Source organism: Urocampus carinirostris, chromosome 17 (assembly GCF_059441175.1).
Source record: "Urocampus carinirostris isolate Australia breed hairy pipefish chromosome 17, RoL_Ucar_1.0, whole genome shotgun sequence".
Classification (NCBI taxonomy): domain Eukaryota; kingdom Metazoa; phylum Chordata; class Actinopteri; order Syngnathiformes; family Syngnathidae; genus Urocampus; species Urocampus carinirostris.
The window spans coordinates 31,045,561-31,064,776 of NC_142365.1; the positions used below are offsets into that span (position 1 = coordinate 31,045,561).

The window sequence follows — 19,216 nt, forward strand, 5'->3', positions numbered from 1 at the left end:
GGCCCAGGGCCAAGAAGTGCCGTCCCCCTTGCACCTCCAACGCGACGGGAAACTTCGAGGCCTGCACTCTGTAGCGGCCGTGAGTGCAGGCGCAAGAAACCGGCTACTGTTCATCCGGGACGCCATCTCCGGCCAAAAGTTCTTGTGTGACACCGGCGCCCAGAGGAGCGTCCTCCCTGCCACTGTGGACGATGTGGGGGGGGGGAACACATGGACCTCCATTAACTTCTGCCAATGACAGCCCCATCCGCACATACGGGACACGGACAGTGGACGTGTGTTTTGGGGGTCAGCAGTTTACATGGGACTTTGTCACTGCGGATATTGCTTTTCCTCTTCTTGGTGCAGATTTTCTGTGTGCCAATGGATTACTCGTCGATGTGAAAAATGGCCGCCTCGTTGACGCATTGAATTTCTCCTCTCTCGCGTGTGTCCGCGACAAGGGGATTTTTGAGGGTCTGTCCAGCTCTCTCTTGGACGGTGATATTTACCACCGGCTCCTCGCCGAGTTCCCCAGTCTGGCGAAGCCCACCTTCTCAGCCTCCACGACCAGACATGGGGTTGAGCACCACATTGAAACCAAGGGGCCCCCGGTTCATGCCAGGGCCCGACGACTCAATCCAGACAGACTGGCAGTTGCTAAATCCGAATTTGCTAACATGGAACGTCTCGGCATCATTCGCCGATCAGACAGCCCCTGGGCCTCTCCATTACACATGGTCCCGAAACCAGGCGGTGGCTGGCGCCCATGCGGGGACTATCGCCCCCTTAACGAGGCTACCACGCCCGACCGTTACCCGGTCCCGCACATTCAAGACTTCTCTGCACACCTGGCGGGCAAACTTCTCTTTTCCAAGGTGGACCTCGTGCGCGGATACCACCAACTGCCAGTGCATCCCCCAGATATACCGAAGACGGCCGTGATAACTCCATTTGGGTTGTTCGAATTTCTCAGGATGCCGTTCGGACTGAAAAATGCCGCTCAGTCCTTCCAAAGGCTGATGGATTCAGTGCTCAGGGACATGCCTTTTGTGTTCGTCTACCTGGACGACGTCCTGGTTGCCAGCTCCTCAGAAGAGGAACACTTGGAGCACCTCAGAGACCTCTTCACCAAGCTCAGTCAGCATGGCCTGATTATAAATCCCGCGAAATGTGTTTTTGGCGTACCCTCCATCCACTTCCTTGGGCATCTCATCACCAAGGATGGGGCTTCCCCCCTGCCGTCTAAGGTAGAGGCCGTCTCCACCTTTCCTCAGCCGCCAACAGCACGGGGCCTCAGGGAGTTTCTCGGCATGGTGACATTCTACCATAGGTTTATTCGCCGAGCCGCTGATGTCATGCGCCCACTCTACGAAGCCCTCAAGGGTAGGTCACCCAATCAAGCTGTTGAATGGACCGCTGAGAGGATCAAGGCATTCAAGGACACAAAAACCGCGCTGTGCCAGGCAGCCATGCTGGCTCACCCAGCCCCCGGAGCCCCAGTCGCACTGACTACAGACGCATCAGACCTTGCAGTGGGTGCTGTGTTCGAGCAGTGGGTTGACAATGCTTGGCAGCCACTCGCCTTTTTTAGTCGCCAGCTGGTCCCCAGAGAACGTAAATACAGTGCATTCGACAGAGAACTACTTGCCATCTGGTTGGCGATTCGCCACTTCCGTTTCATCTTGGAGGGCCGTGAGTTCATCGTCTTTGTTGATCATAAGCCTCTTACGTTCTCCATGTCCAAGACGTCCGAACCATGGTCTTCCCGCCAGCAGCGCCAGCTGTCATTCATATCGGAATACACGACTGACATCAGGCACATTGCTGGGAAGTCCAACGTGGTTGCGGATTGCCTGTCCAGAGCAACCATCAGCGCTGTGCAATTGGGGCTTGATTATTCCAGTATGAGTGTGGACCAGGCTTCTGATAACGGCATCCAAACGCTCAAGAGCTCAGACACTGGTTTGCGGCTGGAGGAGGTTGCGGTCGGAAACTCAGGGGCCAAGCTTTGTTGTGACGTCTCCATGGGTTGGCCTAGGCCGCTTGTCCCTGCTGGCTGGCGTCGGGCTGTTTTTGAGGCAATACATGGCCTGTCTCATCCTGGCAGGAAAGCATCCATTAAGCTAGTGGCCCAGAAGTTTGTGTGGAAAGGGATGAGAAAGGACGTCCGGGACTGGGTCGACTCATGCGTGGCATGTCAACGCGCCAAAGTGCACCGTCACATCAAGGCCCCATTGGTACCATTTGCCATCCCCGAACGGAAGTTTGACCACGTTAACATTGACCTGGTGGGCCCACTGCCCCCTTCACACGGTTTCACTTACCTCCTGACGATGGTGGACAGGACGACCCGTTGGCCTGAAGCAGTTCCGCTGACTTCCACCTCAGCTGTCGATGTGGCCCGGGCGTTCATCGGAACCTGGGTCGCCCGTTTTGGACCCCCTGCAGATCTCTCATCTGACAGGGGCGCACAGTTCACCTCCGAGATGTGGAACACGGTTGCCGAGAGCCTTGGAGTCAAACTTCACCGCACCACTGCCTACCACCCCCAGGCTAACGGGTTGTGCGAGCGGTTCCACCGCTCGATGAAAGCGGCCTTGCGCGCCAGCCTGACCGATGGGGACTGGGTCGATAAGCTACCCTGGGTCATGCTGGGACTGAGGACCGCTCCCAAAGAGGACCTTCAGTGCTCTTCAGCTGAGTTGGTTTACGGTCAAGTGCTGCGGGTGCCAGGTGATTTCATCCCAGACCCAACGACACCCTGGGCTGCATCCAGGGAGAAGTCCATCTTGCAGGGCACTGCGGGAGCGTTTGTGCCTATCCCCACATCGCGACACGGCAGGCCAGTTTCACGGGTTCCCTCCAACCTGCGCTCGGCTGGTTTTGTTTTCATTCGCCACGATGCCCACCGCGGACCATTGCGCCCTCCTTATGATGGACCGTTTAAGGTCCTGCAGCATGGCGACAAGACCATGGTCGTGGACATCGGTGGTAGGCCAGAGACTGTCTCCGTGGACAGGGTTAAGCCTGCCCACATGGATATGTCCAAGCCATTGGAACTGGCCCAAGCCCCACGGCGCGGCCGTCCTCCTGCGGCACGACCCTTCGGTCCCGTGGGTACCCACTCTGACCCTCCGCCCCCAGCAGCAACTGTGGGCTTTCCAACTGAGTCCACAAGCTCTCACCCCCCTGCTATTCCAACTCCTTGTACCCGCAGTGGCCGGGTCAGCGTCCCAACCAGGCACAGAGACTTTGACTATGGGTGAATTCTGGGGGGGCTTGTGTAGTGGGTTGTACATAATTCACCCACGGAACTATTGTTTAGTTAGCGAGTTCCTAGGGGGACTCTTAATTCGACCGGTTCTAGCCACTCTCGTGTGTTTGTTTTGGTTATCGCAAGTTTACATGTTATTAAAGCAGCGTCCTTTGGCACCTTTGTTTTACACTCCGCCTACGACTCCCGTCTCTGCTCGCTACATACCAATGAATATCAAACTTGGTGCCCTTTGCACTAATTTGTAACAAAACGTGTATAACTCACATGTGGAAAATGATTGGAGACACCTGATTTACATCGTGCTTTACCAGTCACTGAGGACCACCAGGGCGCCCTACATTACACTTCACGCTTTACCCATTCACACATGAAAATGGTGAAAGTAAGACAATGACTGTTTCAAATACAGTCCAAATGCCAACCCAAACTCCCAAAAAGGTGAAAAGAGAAGAAGTTAGTAGTGTGCATCTAAGACTTTCACATGCAGCACGTGCAACAAAAGGAGCTGCAGTGATTATTTCAGACGGAAGATGGCCTCAGCAAGTAGAATATTTTTTAAGTTGCATACGCCACCTTTAATTATCCATTTTGAGCTTTAAAACACATTTCCTGGTAAAATAATTGAATAAATTGCGTGATGAAAATTGTGTCGTCCTAAGTTTTGTTTGTCGTTTCCATATTTGTTTTCGAGAACAATAATCTGTGTTTGTTTTGGTAAATCTCTTTTGATTGTTTTCATTTAATTTGTTGAAATAAAACGTTATTTTATGATTATAATAAGTCAGTTTAGATATGTTTATAAATTGTGGCTATAAATAAAAATATTTATTTCAATCAATAACTTGGGTTTCAGTGACTTGAAAAGCGTAATAGAAATGCAGACCATCCATCATCATCTATGTTGAGGAGCGTGCGCGCAAGCACACTCACGCGCAAAGCTCTCACTCACTTCCGGATGGTTTCGGATCCTTCCGGTAAACTTCGGCGCAACCTTGCTCGCTTGACCAACACCTCTCTCTTTAGTGATGGGAATTCCGATTCTTTTTAGAGAGCAGTCTCTTTCAGCTCGGCTCAGTGAAAAGAGAGTCGCTCTCTCAGCTTTCGAGAGCCTCTTTAGATATATATACATATATATGTATATATATATATATATATTTATATTTAATATAAATTAATAAAGAGAGAGAAAGAGAGGAAGAAAGAAGAGAGAAAGAGAGAACGAGAGAAAGGAAATGACAGAGAAAATATTGAAAGGGAAAGAAAAAGAGAGACAAAACCAGAGAGAAAGAGAGGGATTACGAGAAAGAAAAAGCGAGTGTGAAAGAGCGAGAGAGTGAAAAAGAGAGAGAGAGGAAGAGAGGGAGAAAAGGAAAAAGGTAGAGGAAGACAGAGGAGTAAGAAAGAAAAAGAGAAAGAGAGAGGGACAGAGAGAGAAAGAGTAAGAAAGAGTAAGAAAGAGAAAGACAGAGAGCGCCAAAGAAATAAAGAGGGCCAAAATGAGAAAGAGTGAGACACAAAGAAAGATAAGGAGAAAAGAAGAGCGTATCATGGGGAGCCGGCTGCTTGTTGATTGAAAGCTGGTACCATCTTTCACTACAAAGAGCTGTCTCACGGATCCGTTTTGTTCGCGAACGACACATAACTACTATCTCCATTTGTCCATGGTCCCGGAGCGACTGTAAGTGATCCCGCTGGCTGAGTCCTCTCGAATCAAACTTCCATAAAGCCTTTTTGCTCGCTTTCTTTTATAACTGTTTTTCCTCTATTAGTCGCAGACTACAATCCCTAATGTGTAATTCTGGATTGTTTTAACGTCAATTTTGTGTCACGCTCTGTAGGACGCAGGTGCGTGCAAACTGGGACGATCGCTGTGCACTCTCACGGTGGATGGATTCATCTCTCTAGACGAGCTTCCAGGCGGGACGTAAAGTGCTTTTTTTGAGAGTTTTGAAGACTATTGCCATTTGCAACGATGAGAGAGAACGTGTTTCTGAATTTTCCCAAACGAAAGGTAGGATAACATCCGATTTTGTATTAACAGGCAAAATAAATGTTTCTTCATTTTAGGCTGGGGTTGCAATATAATTGTCATAGTGCTATTCAAACCCCTTATTACTATTATCAATCCAATATGAATTACTAGGTAGTGCAGTGCAATTTTCTGCACACTTACTTTTAGAAACAGATTGTGGGGGTTTCTCTTCGAAGAATATGCATTTTAAAGCTAGGATGACAAACCCATCTGAGCTCGGGTGTCACATGGTTAAAAAACATTTTGATTAGTCAATTGAATAGAAATAGAAGACTGAGAGAGAGAGAGAGAGAGAGAGAGAGAGAGAGAGAGAGAGAGAGAGAGAGAGAGAGGAGAGAGAAGTATATATTTGGAAAAAGAAAGAAAGAAATAACAAGAAAATGAGAGAAAGAGAGAGAAAAGAAGATGGCTAAAAAAGAGAAAGCTAGTGAGAAAGAGATAGAGGTAAAGCAAAAGAGAGCAAGAGAAAGAGAGAGAGTAAGAAAGAAAAAAATTAAGAAACAGAAAGAGGGATAGAAATAAACAGAGGAAGAGAGGAAGAGAAAGAGAGAGGAATAGATTATTTAAAAATGGGAAACACATAAAGAAAAAGAAGGAAAGAGACAATAAATGAAACAGAAAGAGAGGGAGAGAGAGAGAGAGAGAGGGGGAGAGAGAGACAGAGACAGGGACAGAGACAGAGACAGAGAGGAATAGCTGCAGTTGCTTTGTGGGTGGCACCCATCTTTGGCAACATCCAGTAGACATATTTAAAACTGTAGCCCATTTTTCTCTTGTGCTTCTCTTAGCATTGTCTCACGGGCCAGATAAAACCCTTGGCTTACCTGATCTAGCCCGTGGGAAGCAGGTTTGCTACCACTTGCTTTAATAGGGACACAACATGGAAAGTTGACTTCTATGCAAATATATTTGGATCACTGGAGATAATTTGTCCACTGTATATTGTAAACAACCAAGTATTTATATATTATCCCATTTCTGAAAGACTCTAGGGTTCCCCTTTAATGTTTATCCCGTAATTTGGCTAATTTACTCGAAAAACGTGTGCAGTGTCTCTGGCTGTCCGGATTAGAAGGCTGGATTTCAACAACCTCATGTTGGCCCTCGTTGAATGTAAATGACAGCATTACAGACACCCTCAAAAAACTATGGTATATACAGCGATTCCTCAATTTTCCCGGTTACCACCTGCAAAAAAGTGAAATTCTGAGAAGTAGCGTTGCACCTTCATAAAAGGCCCAGAAAGGTTAAACCTACCTCAAAATGACTTAATTAGGAATTAAGAGTATACTGTAACACACATAACATTTACAGATCTACAAATAATGATGCACAACACATAATTGCAGTTGAATGAACGTTTCCCAAGCGCAATTTAATCTACCGTAACTCTTTTCAGCTGAAAGAGAAAATTCAAATGATTACTGGAAGAAGAGAAGTCGGGCTTTGAAGCCATTATAAAATCAAATTGAATTTAAGTAGTCCTCCTAAATACCGAGTGTGGCAAAAAAAGTGGCAACAACTACCTACAATTGTATCTCATAGGCATCCACGTGTGAGGACATACCAATCGCAGGAAAGTCATGCCACAGATGGGGCATAATAAGTAATGCATTTTTAAAGCATTTTTGTTATCTGTAACTGTAAACAAGACACATTTTTGGGGGGATATATTTATTTATTTAACAGTTCTTTTTTCCAGTTTATGTTGTCTTTCAATTTTTTATGTTCAGTACCAGTTTTACGTCATTATAATCCTGGAAAATACAACTCAGTTTATTGTTGAGTTTTTTTTTTTATTTTTAACTGTTATTGCATTGTCTTAACACATATCTATGGTAGATATTTCCAGGTATTGAAAGTTTGGGTTGTTCTGAAATAAAAGGGCTATAAGTAATCATTCATAACATGACTTCTGAATCTTTTTATGGTCAAAATAACAACAAAATTCCAAGTGACCAGTATGATCTTTGGTCATTTAAGGGTTAACAAATTAGCAGTTCAATATTTGCCACCGATAGTATGAGAGGATAACACAAATTTGTTATTGCACTCTAATGATGCCAAGCCTTTGGCTATAGGATCACAGAGCTTTCATTTCCATCATTTTAAACTGGCAGACCTTCACTCAAACTGCCTGCCAAGCGATTAGTGGAAAAAAATTGGGTCCGGTTGCGGTACCATTAAAATTCACAAGGGCTTGCTCACAGGCTGGAAAACAAGTGGCAAACAAAAGATTTACTTGGTTGTGGAATTTCACACACAATGGTAGTGCAGGCTCTCCAGAGAGTCGACTGTTTGTACGCTAGCAATTAAAAAGTCAATTTCCATAATTCCTTTTTAAAATTATCTGTCTCTGTTTCAGGAAAATAGTGACTGCTCAGTGTTTGCTTTTTATTTGCCTTTGGGCTGCATTTGAATGGAAGCATGCTGTAGTGCAGACTGGAGTATGACCTGTCATCCCTGTAATATTAGGAACAGTGTTTCTAATTGAATTTTGTTAGACCCCAGTGGACGGACTGGCGAGTGGGGACGGTGGGATTGTAGGGGATTGTAGGTGTTCCGTGGGTGTTCCCGGGTTCCGTGCCCGGGGGCATGTCCCCCGCATTAATTTTTTTGTCACATACAAAATTATACGGCATATCCAATCTGGAATGATCAAAACATGTACAAAATATGGCTAAAGCACAACCTATAAGTGTTGAGTATTTTGGTTCTCTGGCTCTCTCAGCTCAGTTAACAAACAGCTTTTCATTTCTTTTTTGCTTTAACTAATACACTACCAATAATATAGTAACATTATGCATGAAATGAATACATGGAAAATTGATTATGCTACTATATTATGCGTGTTTGTGTGGATACCTTAACCACTAGGGTAATAGGGGCAACATTTCTAGTAGTGTGTCTTGGGTAAGTTCAGCCTGGCGCAGCCCATCCCTCTCCAGGCCAACAACCTTTGCTTTTTCACTCTACAGGACACATTTAATTAATTCAAACTGTTTTATACTGGCTAACTTTTAAGTTAAACCAAACAGAATCCCTGAACAACAAACTACACAACTAAATACAAATTTGTAAGATTCATTCTTCAGTGTTATAAAAATACTTTTAATACAATAACTTTTAACTATTTACAATTCAATTTTGTACCAATGTTGACTGAAACAACAGAATATCTGAAAAACACACAGAAATATAAATTAAAATGTGAATAACAAAAACAAATATAGCATTAGTCTCTACTAAAATTATTGGCATTTAGGAACACAAAGTGCTAACCTTTGATGTCAGGAAATGGACCGAGAAGTAGGAAGTCGGAACTCATATGCGTAGACGATCTATCACTTTAATTTGGAAATAAAAGTTGTCCAACACACAAACGGACCAAAAACAAAACAGGTTTAAAGGCAATCAAAATTACAAACTAGGCATTACTCAGATCAAACAGGCATGAACGGGTCTTCAACAAGGTAAAGCAATGGTTTGGCAACGGGCAGGCCCAAAAGGAGCGTTTAAGTACTCCAAAGCAATCAGTCCAATGCGTCTCAGGGGCGGGGCGAGCTGGGCGCCATGACAACCGTGCAGGACATGACAGAACCCCCCCTTCAAGGGACAGCTCCTGAGGTCCCAAAAGGAAACAAATACCTCGCCCCCAGTATGGGTCGACGCTCCCGATGAGGGCATCCCAGTCCCTCTTCCGAAAACGCAGGAACGGGGAGAGGCAGGAGCGGAAGGCAGACGAATCAGAGCAGCGAGCTGACGAGTCGGACTGGCGGTCAGCGGAGTCGGACTGGCAGTCGGCGGAGTCGGACTGACGGTCGGCGGAATCGGACTGGCAGTCGGCGGAGTCGGACTGGCGATCGGCGTAGTCGGACTGGCGATCGGCGGATTGGACTGGCGATCAGCGGAGTCGGACTGGCGATCGGCAGAGTCGGACTGGCGATTGGCGGAGTCGGACTGGCGATCGGCGGAGTCGGACTGGCAAGCAGGGGAGTCAGACAGGCAAGCAAGGGAGACAGACAACCAGGCAAGGGAGTCAGACAGGCAAGCAGGGGAGTCAGACAGGCAAGCAGGGGGGTCAGACAGGTAAGCAGGGGAGTCAGACAGGCAGGCAGGGGGGTCAGACAGGCAAGCAGGGGAGTCAGACAGGCAAGCAGGGGAGTCAGACAGGCAAGCAGGGGAGTCAGACAAGCAAGCAAGAGAGTCAGACCGACAGACGGGCTTGGAAGGTCGGCCGACAGGCGCGGCGTTGAGGCCGACAGGTCCCTTGGACAGCTCGGCGCCAAATCCTCCCGGGAACCCCATTCGAGGCACAACAATGGCCACGACGGGCGGGGCCATGGTTCGAATGGGCACGGAAGGTGACGTCGCGGCCAGAGAAGGAGCCGCGGAAGGCGGGGCCCTTGCAGATAGGAGCTCATTCAGCAGACGAGCCAGGGACTCAGTCCGCTGAGCTAATTGCTCCATCTGGCGTCGCATGCGTTGAGCTTGCTCGCCCTGCAGCTGAAGGGCGGCGACCTCACTGGGCAATCGCCAAACGGCGTCCTCCGGCTTTCCCCAAATTGTGTTGGGATCGTTCGCTGTGTTCACATCGCAAGGCCAGACCATTCTGTCAGGAAACGGACCGGGAAGCAGGAAGTCGGAACTCATATGCGTGGACGATCTGTCACTTTAATTGGGAAATAAAAGTTGTCCAACACACAAACGGATCAAAGACAAAACAAAACAGGTTTAAAGGCAATCGGAATTACAAACTAGGTATTACTCAGATCAGGTCTTCAACAATGCGTCTCAGCCGTGTCAAGGGGCGGAGCCAGCTGGGCGCCATGACAACCGTGCAGGGCATGAAATTTAAGGCACTAATTCAGATTTTTCTGTCAGTGATAGACAATGCACACTATTTTTGAGCCATTAATATAATTAAAATGAGTCCAAATAAGGATAATTGTCCTCTTATGACTCATTAAAAAAAAAAAATATCTTTGTCCTCTGTATTGCAATCTCTCTTGAACCATTCCTGTGCCAAATGTTTTGCGGCAGCAGTACCCCCCACCCCCATACCCATCCCACCTCTGCTCACTCATATTAACCAATCAACCATATACCTAGAAGTGAGTGAGAGGACAAAATTATTATTATTATAATTAGAAATATTTAAAGCAAGATTGAGATCCTAGCGGGGGCCTGCCAGGATTTTTATATGGTATAGGAAACACTGAGGAAAGACCCCATAACTATCTTTTTTACCTTGATTCCCCATAGAAATTTCAGCAATTGTTAAAAATCAATGCCGGCGATATCATGTTTTTTTTCTTTTGTGATGCTGTCTTTTTGCAGGTTGACTGGATGATGTGAGATGAAGCCCAATCTGAGAGGAGTTATGATGCACTTCCTGTTTCTTTACCGCCGTATTTGCTTTATGCTCACCTGCCCCTTCCCAATGCTTCTCGGCCAGTTGCTGCCGGAGATGAGGGCCGCAGGGCCACTGCTCTTCAGCCAGCCCGCCTACAATGCCTCCATCTTGGAAAACGCCGCCGCCAGGACCTACGCAGATAGTCGGGTAAAAATGGGCATTACCCTAGTTCGCTCATTTGACATTAAGTTCTCTATTGAGTCCGGCAACGGTGAGGGAATTTTCCAGGCTGAGGACTTTACCCTGGGGGATTTCTGCTTCCTGCGGATCCGCACAAACACCGGTTCCATGCTGAATCGTGAAGTGCAAGAAAACTACACACTGACTGTCAAGGCTACTGCCCAAGGAGGTCTTGAAGCATTGGCAACTGTCTACATAAACATCTTGGACACTAACGACCTGCGTCCTCTCTTCTCGCCCACTTCTTATTCATTTGTGGTGTCCGAGACCGCCCCTTTGGGCACTAGTGTCGGTCGCGTGACAGCCACAGACGCTGACACGGGGTCTAACGCTGAGTTTTATTACTTTTTCAAGAGCAAACTGGACCTCTTTGCAGTACATCCCACAAGCGGTGTAGTCACGCTAACTGGCCAACTCAGAATGGACACTCAGGACCCTTTAGAGTTAGAGGTACAGGTTGTCGACAGAGGGATGAATCTCTATGGAATTAACGGCATCAGCAGCACGGCTCGTCTGTTGGTGAGCGTGACGCAGATCAATGAGTTTGCGCCCATCTTGAAAGCAGTTGCCGTTGTCCCATCATGGACTGACCTAAACCCAGTCCTTGCCAAAGTGTGGGTGGAAGATAAAGACGAGGGGGTTAGCGGGTCCATAGAGTGGGTGACTATCATTGACGGTGACCCACTTGAACAGCTTGCGATTGATCAATCGCCACACAGTGTGAATGAATATTGGGTCCAAGCATCACAGCAGGTTAACTGGGACATATACCCCTTTGGCTACAATTTAACCTTTCAGGCTAAAGACCGTGGTGTTCCCTCTAAGTTTTCCAACACGCAAATACTTCAATTGTTCGTCAAAAAGCCTGAACAGCCACCAGGGAGTTTTGAGAAGGACGTTTATGAAGTGGTAGTGAGTGAAATTGCTCCCCCAGGCACTGTTGTCGAGATGCTCAGAATCTCCCCCACTCCCATGAGTGTCAATTACAGCTTCTGTTGCTCCTCAGAACTAATGTATTTTGATATAAATCCCTCGACTGGCGTTATTATGACCTCAAGGCGGCTGACAAGGATATCACACACTTTCATGGAGATGGAAGTGTTAGAGGCTGTCAGCGGGCTCAGAGCAAAAGTCAGAATTACAGTGGAGGATGCTAATGATAACTCCCCGGTATTCGGCCAGCCATTTTATAATGTTTCTGTCAATGAAAGCTTGGCTGTCGGTACAGTTGTTCTCATTGTGTCGGCCGTGGATGAAGACGAAGGGGAAAATGGTTTTATCACACACAGGATTATAGGTGAGCCGTCACTTCCTTTTAATGTGGACCAAGACACGGGGGAGGTGAGGATTGAGCGAGACCTGGACTTTGAGTCGACAGAGGAAATATACATGTTTGCCGTGCGAGCCTCAGACTGGGGTTCACCTTACAGGCGGGAGAATGAGGTGAATGTGACTGTACGTGTGATAAATATAAATGACAACCCTCCTATCTTTGAGAGAGTCTCCTGCAGAGGAATGATAGGTAGTGATTTCCCTGTCGGCCAAGCCATAGTCACCCTGTCAGCCGTAGACATAGATGAGCTTGGAATGGTCAAGTACGAGGTTGTTGCTGGAAACGAAATGAACTATTTCATATTGAATGCGGAGTCTGGTGCCTTGTCGTTGAAGAGCTCTTTAGAGGGGGCGAATTTAAAGAGTGGCCTGTTCAGTTTGAAAGTCATTGCCACAGATGGAGAAATATCCTCAACACACACATATGTGAATATATCTGTCGTTAGGGGTTCAGTACCTCCTTGGGGGCTCAGCTGTAAGGAGACCCTGGTGGCCCAGTTGATGGCTGAGAAAATGCTCTCCAAGGCCTCAGCGATAGCTCGAGTGAGAAACGATAAGTGGACACCAGATGTCTTCTCCACGAACAAACATGCGCCGCAGTTTGAGGCTTTGCCGACAAGTATTCTGGTCCGTGAGGACCTCCCGCCTGGAGCGAGCGTTTTCCAGGTTAGGGCAAGAGACGACGACACGGGTTTCAACGGCTTTCTTCTTTTCTCCGTTTACGACAGCAGCAAGGAGAACAGTTTGACTCTGGACATGGAGAGTGGCTTGCTTACCATCCTGCAACCGTTGGACCGCGAGCGAACTGACCGCTACTTTCTCAACATCACCGTTTACGATCAAGGTATCCCCCAAATGTCCAACTGGAGGCTCCTGACAGTTATTGTGGAAGATTCCAACGACAATGACCCGCAGTTCACTCAGGACATGTTCACTACGTTTGTCGCAGAAAATGCCCCTTTGGGTTTGCAAGTGCTCACAGTCTCCGCTTTTGACAAAGACTCTGGTCAGAACGCGCAATTGTCCTATCGCCTGCTGTCTGGTGCCCCTCAATTTGGAATCGACAGCGAGACCGGCGGCGTCTTTGTGGCTGGCCAACTAGATCGAGAGAGCTTTCCGACATTCACCCTGAAGGTGGAGGCCAGAGACAAGGCCGAAAGAGGCAATCGGAGATCAGCGGTAACCACGTTAAACATTGTTGTGGAAGACGTGAATGACTGTGCTCCCTCCTTCATCCCGAGTGCTTACAACACTCGAGTGCTGGAAGATCTTCCACCGGGTGCAGTTCTAATGTGGGTCCAGGCCAAGGACCCTGATAGTGGGCCTGGTGGACAAGTCCGGTACTCCCTTTTCAGCGACTTCAACGGGACTTTTGAGGTCTGTATTCTAATTTAATGTATTCAATGCCTGGTTCTTAATAATCTGTTTAAGGGATCCAATCATTACCAAAATCTCATTCTAAATCGAGAAAAGTCTGAAGTGTAGTCTGCTTAAATATCATAGCCCGTTTTGATAGACTCCAGCTGTCCGACTCCAAACAGGATAAGCAATATAGGAAATGGATGGATAAATAGAAAACAGATTATCCGTCTTACATATGTCCTGTATATTAAATGCTGCATACTAATTCTTGTTTATATTTGTGTGTGTGTGTTTTTTTGGCAGATGGACTCTACTAGTGGCATGTTGAGGATAAGGAAGGGGCTTGACTTTGAGATGCAGGCATTTTATAACCTCACACTGCTTGCAGAGGACCAGGGGAAGCCCACCCTAAGCAGCATGACGTTCATGGAGGTTGAGGTGCGCCCATGAACGATGTTCAAATTAGTTTGGCATCACAGATGAAAAAGTTATTTGCAATTCTATATTATACGAGTACGTTAATGTATTGATACCTGTATGAATAAAAAGAGAAATGACTCATCAGTGCTATTGATGGCTACATCCATTAAAATTACATTCTAGTGTAAATGGGCTTGCTTGATCATAGACCCTGGCATTTATTTAGGTAGGAATGTAAAAATGTACAACATAAGTATATAGGGTGCACAGCTTCTCTTGACACATTGTTGTTTCATTTTTATCAACCTGCCTATTGCTCTTTCTAGAATGGAGGAAAAACAATCCCTTGACACAGCTTTGCTGCAAGCTGAATTCTTAAACAATAATAACAAACTGACAGCAAGTCCTACAGGAACCCGACAAAACAATAAAGTAAAACTGCCTATTATCTAATATTGAGTTGATAACAATAGGCAAGTTAGACAGCCAAACCTAATTCTCTTAATAAACAAAAATGTTGCATCATTCTCTCCAATGCATTACTACAAGTCAAGTAAAGTCATGTTTATTTGTATAGCTCTTAATCATAAAGGGTCTTAAAAGGCTGCACAAATCAAAGACTATTGCAAACTACAGACTTATAACACCATCCCCTAATCTAAAACCTACATGAGGGCAAATAATACACATATTATCAACATAAAATATAGGTTATTCATATGCTATAGAAAAGAAGTGTGTTTTAAGCTTAGATTTAAACATTTTCCACTGAGGTTTCTGATCGAATCTCAGGGGGAAGAGCCTTCCATAGCACCGGGGCCCGAATGGAAAACGCTCTCGAACCTGCGGAACCTCTTTTTGGCTCTTGGGATCACTAGTAGACCAGCGTTTTTGGAGCAAAGGCTCCGGACCGGAACATAGGGGGAAATTCAATCTGAAAGATATGAGGGAGCAAGTCCATGCATGATTTTGTATAATACCAACAGAACCTTAGAATCCCAAATTAAGCTATCAGGGAGCCAATGCAGGTTAGGTAAAATGGGGGTAATGTGATCAAACTTTCTTGTCTAAATTATAAAGCCTCACTGCAGCATTTTGTACTAGATGAAGGCTCTTGATTTTAGACTTCGGGAGACCGGAGATTAGTGCATTACAGTAATCGAGGCGGCAGGTAACAAACGCATGAATTATAATCTCCGCATCCGACTGAGACCGCATAGGGCGAATTTTAGCAATATTTTGAGGATGGAAAAAAGCTGTTCTAGTAATATTCTTACTGTGTGTTTGAAAGGACAGAATATGACACCTACATTTTTGACTGAGTCACTCTGGGTGATATTACATTTGTCATTGTTCAGAGCCGTTTTTGTGAAGTCACGGCATTTAGATGGACCAATAACTAGCAATTCGGTCTTTTCAGAGTTGAGGCGCAAGAAGTTGAGTGACATTCATTCTTTTATCTCAGTGAGGCAGGCCTCCAAATTTCCACAGTTCAGTGTGGCAGATTCCTCCATCGGAAGATATAGTTGAATGCCATCTGCGTAGCAATGGAAACTGATATTATACTTGCGAATAATATCACCTAACGGAAGCATGTAAATGCTGAAAAGAAGGGGGCCAAGTACTGAACACTGCGGAACACATCATGGTAACACTAAAGGGCTCAGATGTTATTTCACTATATTTAACACAGTGCGTCCTGTCATCCACAATGCAGCTGCCTCCAAGATCTTAATTATTCAATCAAGATAATCTTATTACTCTAACTTCCTTTTACTTTAAACTGTTTTCCAGGTGGTGGGTGTCAACAAAAATGTATACGCGCCCTACTTTGCCGACTTTGCCCTGAGAGGTTCAGTGAAGGAAAACTCACGGGTGGGGACCAGTGTTCTTAGAGTGGATGCCATGGATGACGACAAGGGGAGGGACGGCGCCGTGAAATACTCCATTCAAGGCGGAAGCGGCCTGGACGTCTTCACCATTGACGAAGACACAGGTTAGATGCTCCAAGGCAACTTGATTAACTTCTCATACCAGTCATGTGCTTCACAAGTACCAATTCAAGTTGCTGGTTGTTTTTAAGGCAGAAGTACTCTCGATCGAATTATTGGTTGCTTTTTTTTTTATCAGAATCCCGGAAATAAGGAAAGAGGGGATTGTCATTGGATTTGAAGGTATTCCTGGAAAAAGATCTATCATTTTTACTGTCTTGTCTGTGAGTCTATTGCAATGAGTACTCAAGATATGGGTATCGGTCAGAAAATTGTACTATCAAATATTCCTTTCCAACTTAATAGAAGAAAAAGGTAACACATTCTTTTTTTCGGGGAATATTCTATAACACTTATTTCAAAGTCAAGGCCTCTGAGCCACATCTGTTCCCCACAAAGGTTTTTTCGGGCCCTGAGATGATCTTGATTCGTTCTGGTGTAAAACACCACAGATGGAGAGGAAGAGTTTAACAGCCTAACAGCCTGTGGATACAGACTGTTGGCCAGTTTAGATGTTTTGGCCTGTATGAACTTGTATCTTCTGCCCGAGGGCAGCAGGTGGTAAATGTGGTGAGCAGAGCGGTGCTGGTCCTTCAGGATGTTGCTTACTGGTTGTAGACAGCAAGTTGTGTAGGTGGTGCTGATCTCAGGGAAAGTTGTTCCTATAATTCCCCCAGCAGCCTTCACAATCTGCTGGAATGCCTGCTGGTCAGCCTTTAGACAGTTGGGAAATCCCACTAAACATCCATATATCTGTAGACTTCTGATGGCACAACTGTAAAAAAATTACCTTTCGAGGTCTGAGAATGTGAGGTGTCTTTAGCTCCTTCGGATAGTAGGGGCACAAAAGTGCCTTTTCTACTGCTGAAGAAATTTGACCTCCTGCAGGACAGGACCTTCGTCACTGTTTCTATCAGGATTTTGAAAACTTCTTAGCCTCTCCACTTTGTTGCCTGTAGTGCAAGGCTGATGTTTTATGCACTTTTTCCAAAGATCTCCGTGGCTTTCTTGGTGATTAGCACCAAGTTGTTGTGACACATTTACTACAGATGTGGCACCTCTCTCCTGTAGTTTATCTTATCTGCAAAGCAAGCAAGGCAATGAGTGTACAAGGAATAGAGCACTTAGAACAGATCCCTTGGGAACTCTGGTGTTGACGACCAAAGTGGAGGAAGTATTTGTCCCCACCCTGACCCTCTGTGTGCGGTTTGTCATGAAATAGACAGTCCAATTGCACATGGAAGTGTTGAGTCTCATTTGGTGAAGTTTTGCCTGCAATTTGAGCACCCGAATAGTGTTAGGGGCCGGTCACACAGACATTTGCGGCTGAATCACGGCTAAAATTTTGCGTTTTTTTTTTTTTGCCCGGGATGGAAAATGCGCAAAATTTGACAACCCGCCGTTCGTCTGTGGTATGGCCGAAAAAAAGACGCCGGCGACTGTTTCGCTTCCTCATTGCGTCATTTCTGCGTCATTTTCTCATGTGGACCACGGGTATAAAAGCTCCCGAGCCGGTGTTGTGCCCAAATCCGACTCCTACGCACGCCCCCCGCCACCCCACCCCCCCACCCTCGCGTGAACGCGCATTCTGCTGCAATCGCTTTTGACCTTTTCATCCGCGTTAACAAATGCATTTTGTAGAATACGATCGCACTTTATTGTTTAAATAAACGCGTTATATAGACTAGGATCTCCCAATTATTATAATTAGCTCGCTTTATTGTTTTAATAAGCGTTTAATATAGAATACGATCGCTTCTGATGAAAGCGCAGCAGAATGCGCGTTCACGCGAGGGGGGAAGGATTTACCGTTCGATTACGTTCACAACAAAAATAAAGACGGAATGGTTTATGTTGTATTACATTCCCAACAATTGCAAGACGAAGTGAATTTGGTTATATGTTCGCCATTACATTTCCTATAAGTGAGATAAAACGAGGTATAAATAGTTGGAGATGCGAGGAAATGCAAATCTCGGCAGGAATGTATTTATCGGGCTGTAGAAATCATAAACGCTCTAGACACAGTCCCGTGAATATCAAGATTTCAAGCTATGGCATCATATTCATTTTATTATCTTGAAAAGAAATGTCAAGAAATAAATATGGGTTAAGACGAGATTACTACGCTGACGGGGAGGGGTTTATTGAGGGTAATTGTTTTATCTATTTTTCTAATTATTAATTATCGATCAGTTCATAACACGTTACAAAGCTTAGGAGCCGGGACTCTTACTCTCGGCCAAAAGGCCAAGCTAAGGACCTAGCATCAAAGCCTTGCTACGACCATTGTTAATGCACCGAAAGATTTATTCGAAATGAAGAGACTACGCTGACGGTGATCCATGTTCACCCCCTTGACGTCACGAGCACAATGGTGTGCTCGGCAAATCGCGCTGTATATACGCGGAGAAAGGCGTTTGACTGTCACACGCGTAACACGCTAATTTCACGTAATAACACTGCGATACAGGCGCAGAACATGCTATTACCATGCTCCGCCCACGATTACCCGCTGAAATTTCCCGTCCTACCCATGTGTAACTACGCCCTGGCCGCGGCCAGAGCACGTCGTTCCGCGTCATTTCCGCGTCATTACCTCGTGTTGACCACGTGTGCGGCACGCGGTTTAACACGTGCTCAAACTTTTGAGCAGCTCAAAAGTTTTGAACGCGGCCAACCACGTGAAAATTTCCGACCGCGAGTAAAGCACTGCTCTATCTCGTCTATATGGCGGTCTCAAAACGTCCAACAGCGCCCAACGACATCTGCTTCACGGCCAGAAGTTTACGGCTGCGGTCCAGCCTCGATAAACTCGTGAAAGGCTGTGTCCACGCGCTGTCAAGAATTGAACAGCGCAATTTTTTTTCGCGCTGCCACCCGCGCGCGAATTTCCGACCTCGTGTTATGCACTGCCGTAACTCGTCTGAATGGCGATCTCAATGCGTCCTATAGTGTCCGCCTCAAAGTCAGAAATTTCTGGCCGTGATTCAGCCGCAAATGTCTGTGTGACCGGCCCCTTAAAAGCTCGACTATTTGAAGTCTTCATTTTCTTAATTTCATGCAAGCAGTCATTATTTAAGACTACCGCTTTATGCGTTAGACTACAGCTTTTTGGTCCTTACAAACAGCCACCAATTTTATAGGCTAACCGTGCAGCGTTAGGGTGTTACTTTAAAAGCGTACCTTGATACAGTTATGAGTTACCTGTTGAAAATGTAATC

At 46.0% G+C, this 19,216-nt stretch overlaps 1 protein-coding gene across 2 annotated transcripts in view; it reads left to right on the forward strand.

Annotated features, from left to right (window-relative positions):
• Window positions 1-4,918: 4,918 nt before the first annotated feature.
• The window catches only part of fat3b (FAT atypical cadherin 3b), a 196,898-nt gene continuing 182,600 nt past the window's right edge, over window positions 4,919-19,216 (forward strand). For both annotated transcript variants that reach the window (XM_088321825.1, XM_088321826.1), the window contains exons 1-5: window positions 4,919-4,937; window positions 5,098-5,270; window positions 10,632-13,596; window positions 13,885-14,019; window positions 15,796-15,997. In XM_088321825.1, coding sequence (XP_088177951.1) covers window positions 10,651-13,596; window positions 13,885-14,019; window positions 15,796-15,997 — 3,283 coding nt within the window. In that variant the 5' untranslated portion in view covers window positions 4,919-4,937; window positions 5,098-5,270; window positions 10,632-10,650. The remainder of the gene's footprint in view (window positions 4,938-5,097; window positions 5,271-10,631; window positions 13,597-13,884; window positions 14,020-15,795; window positions 15,998-19,216) is intronic.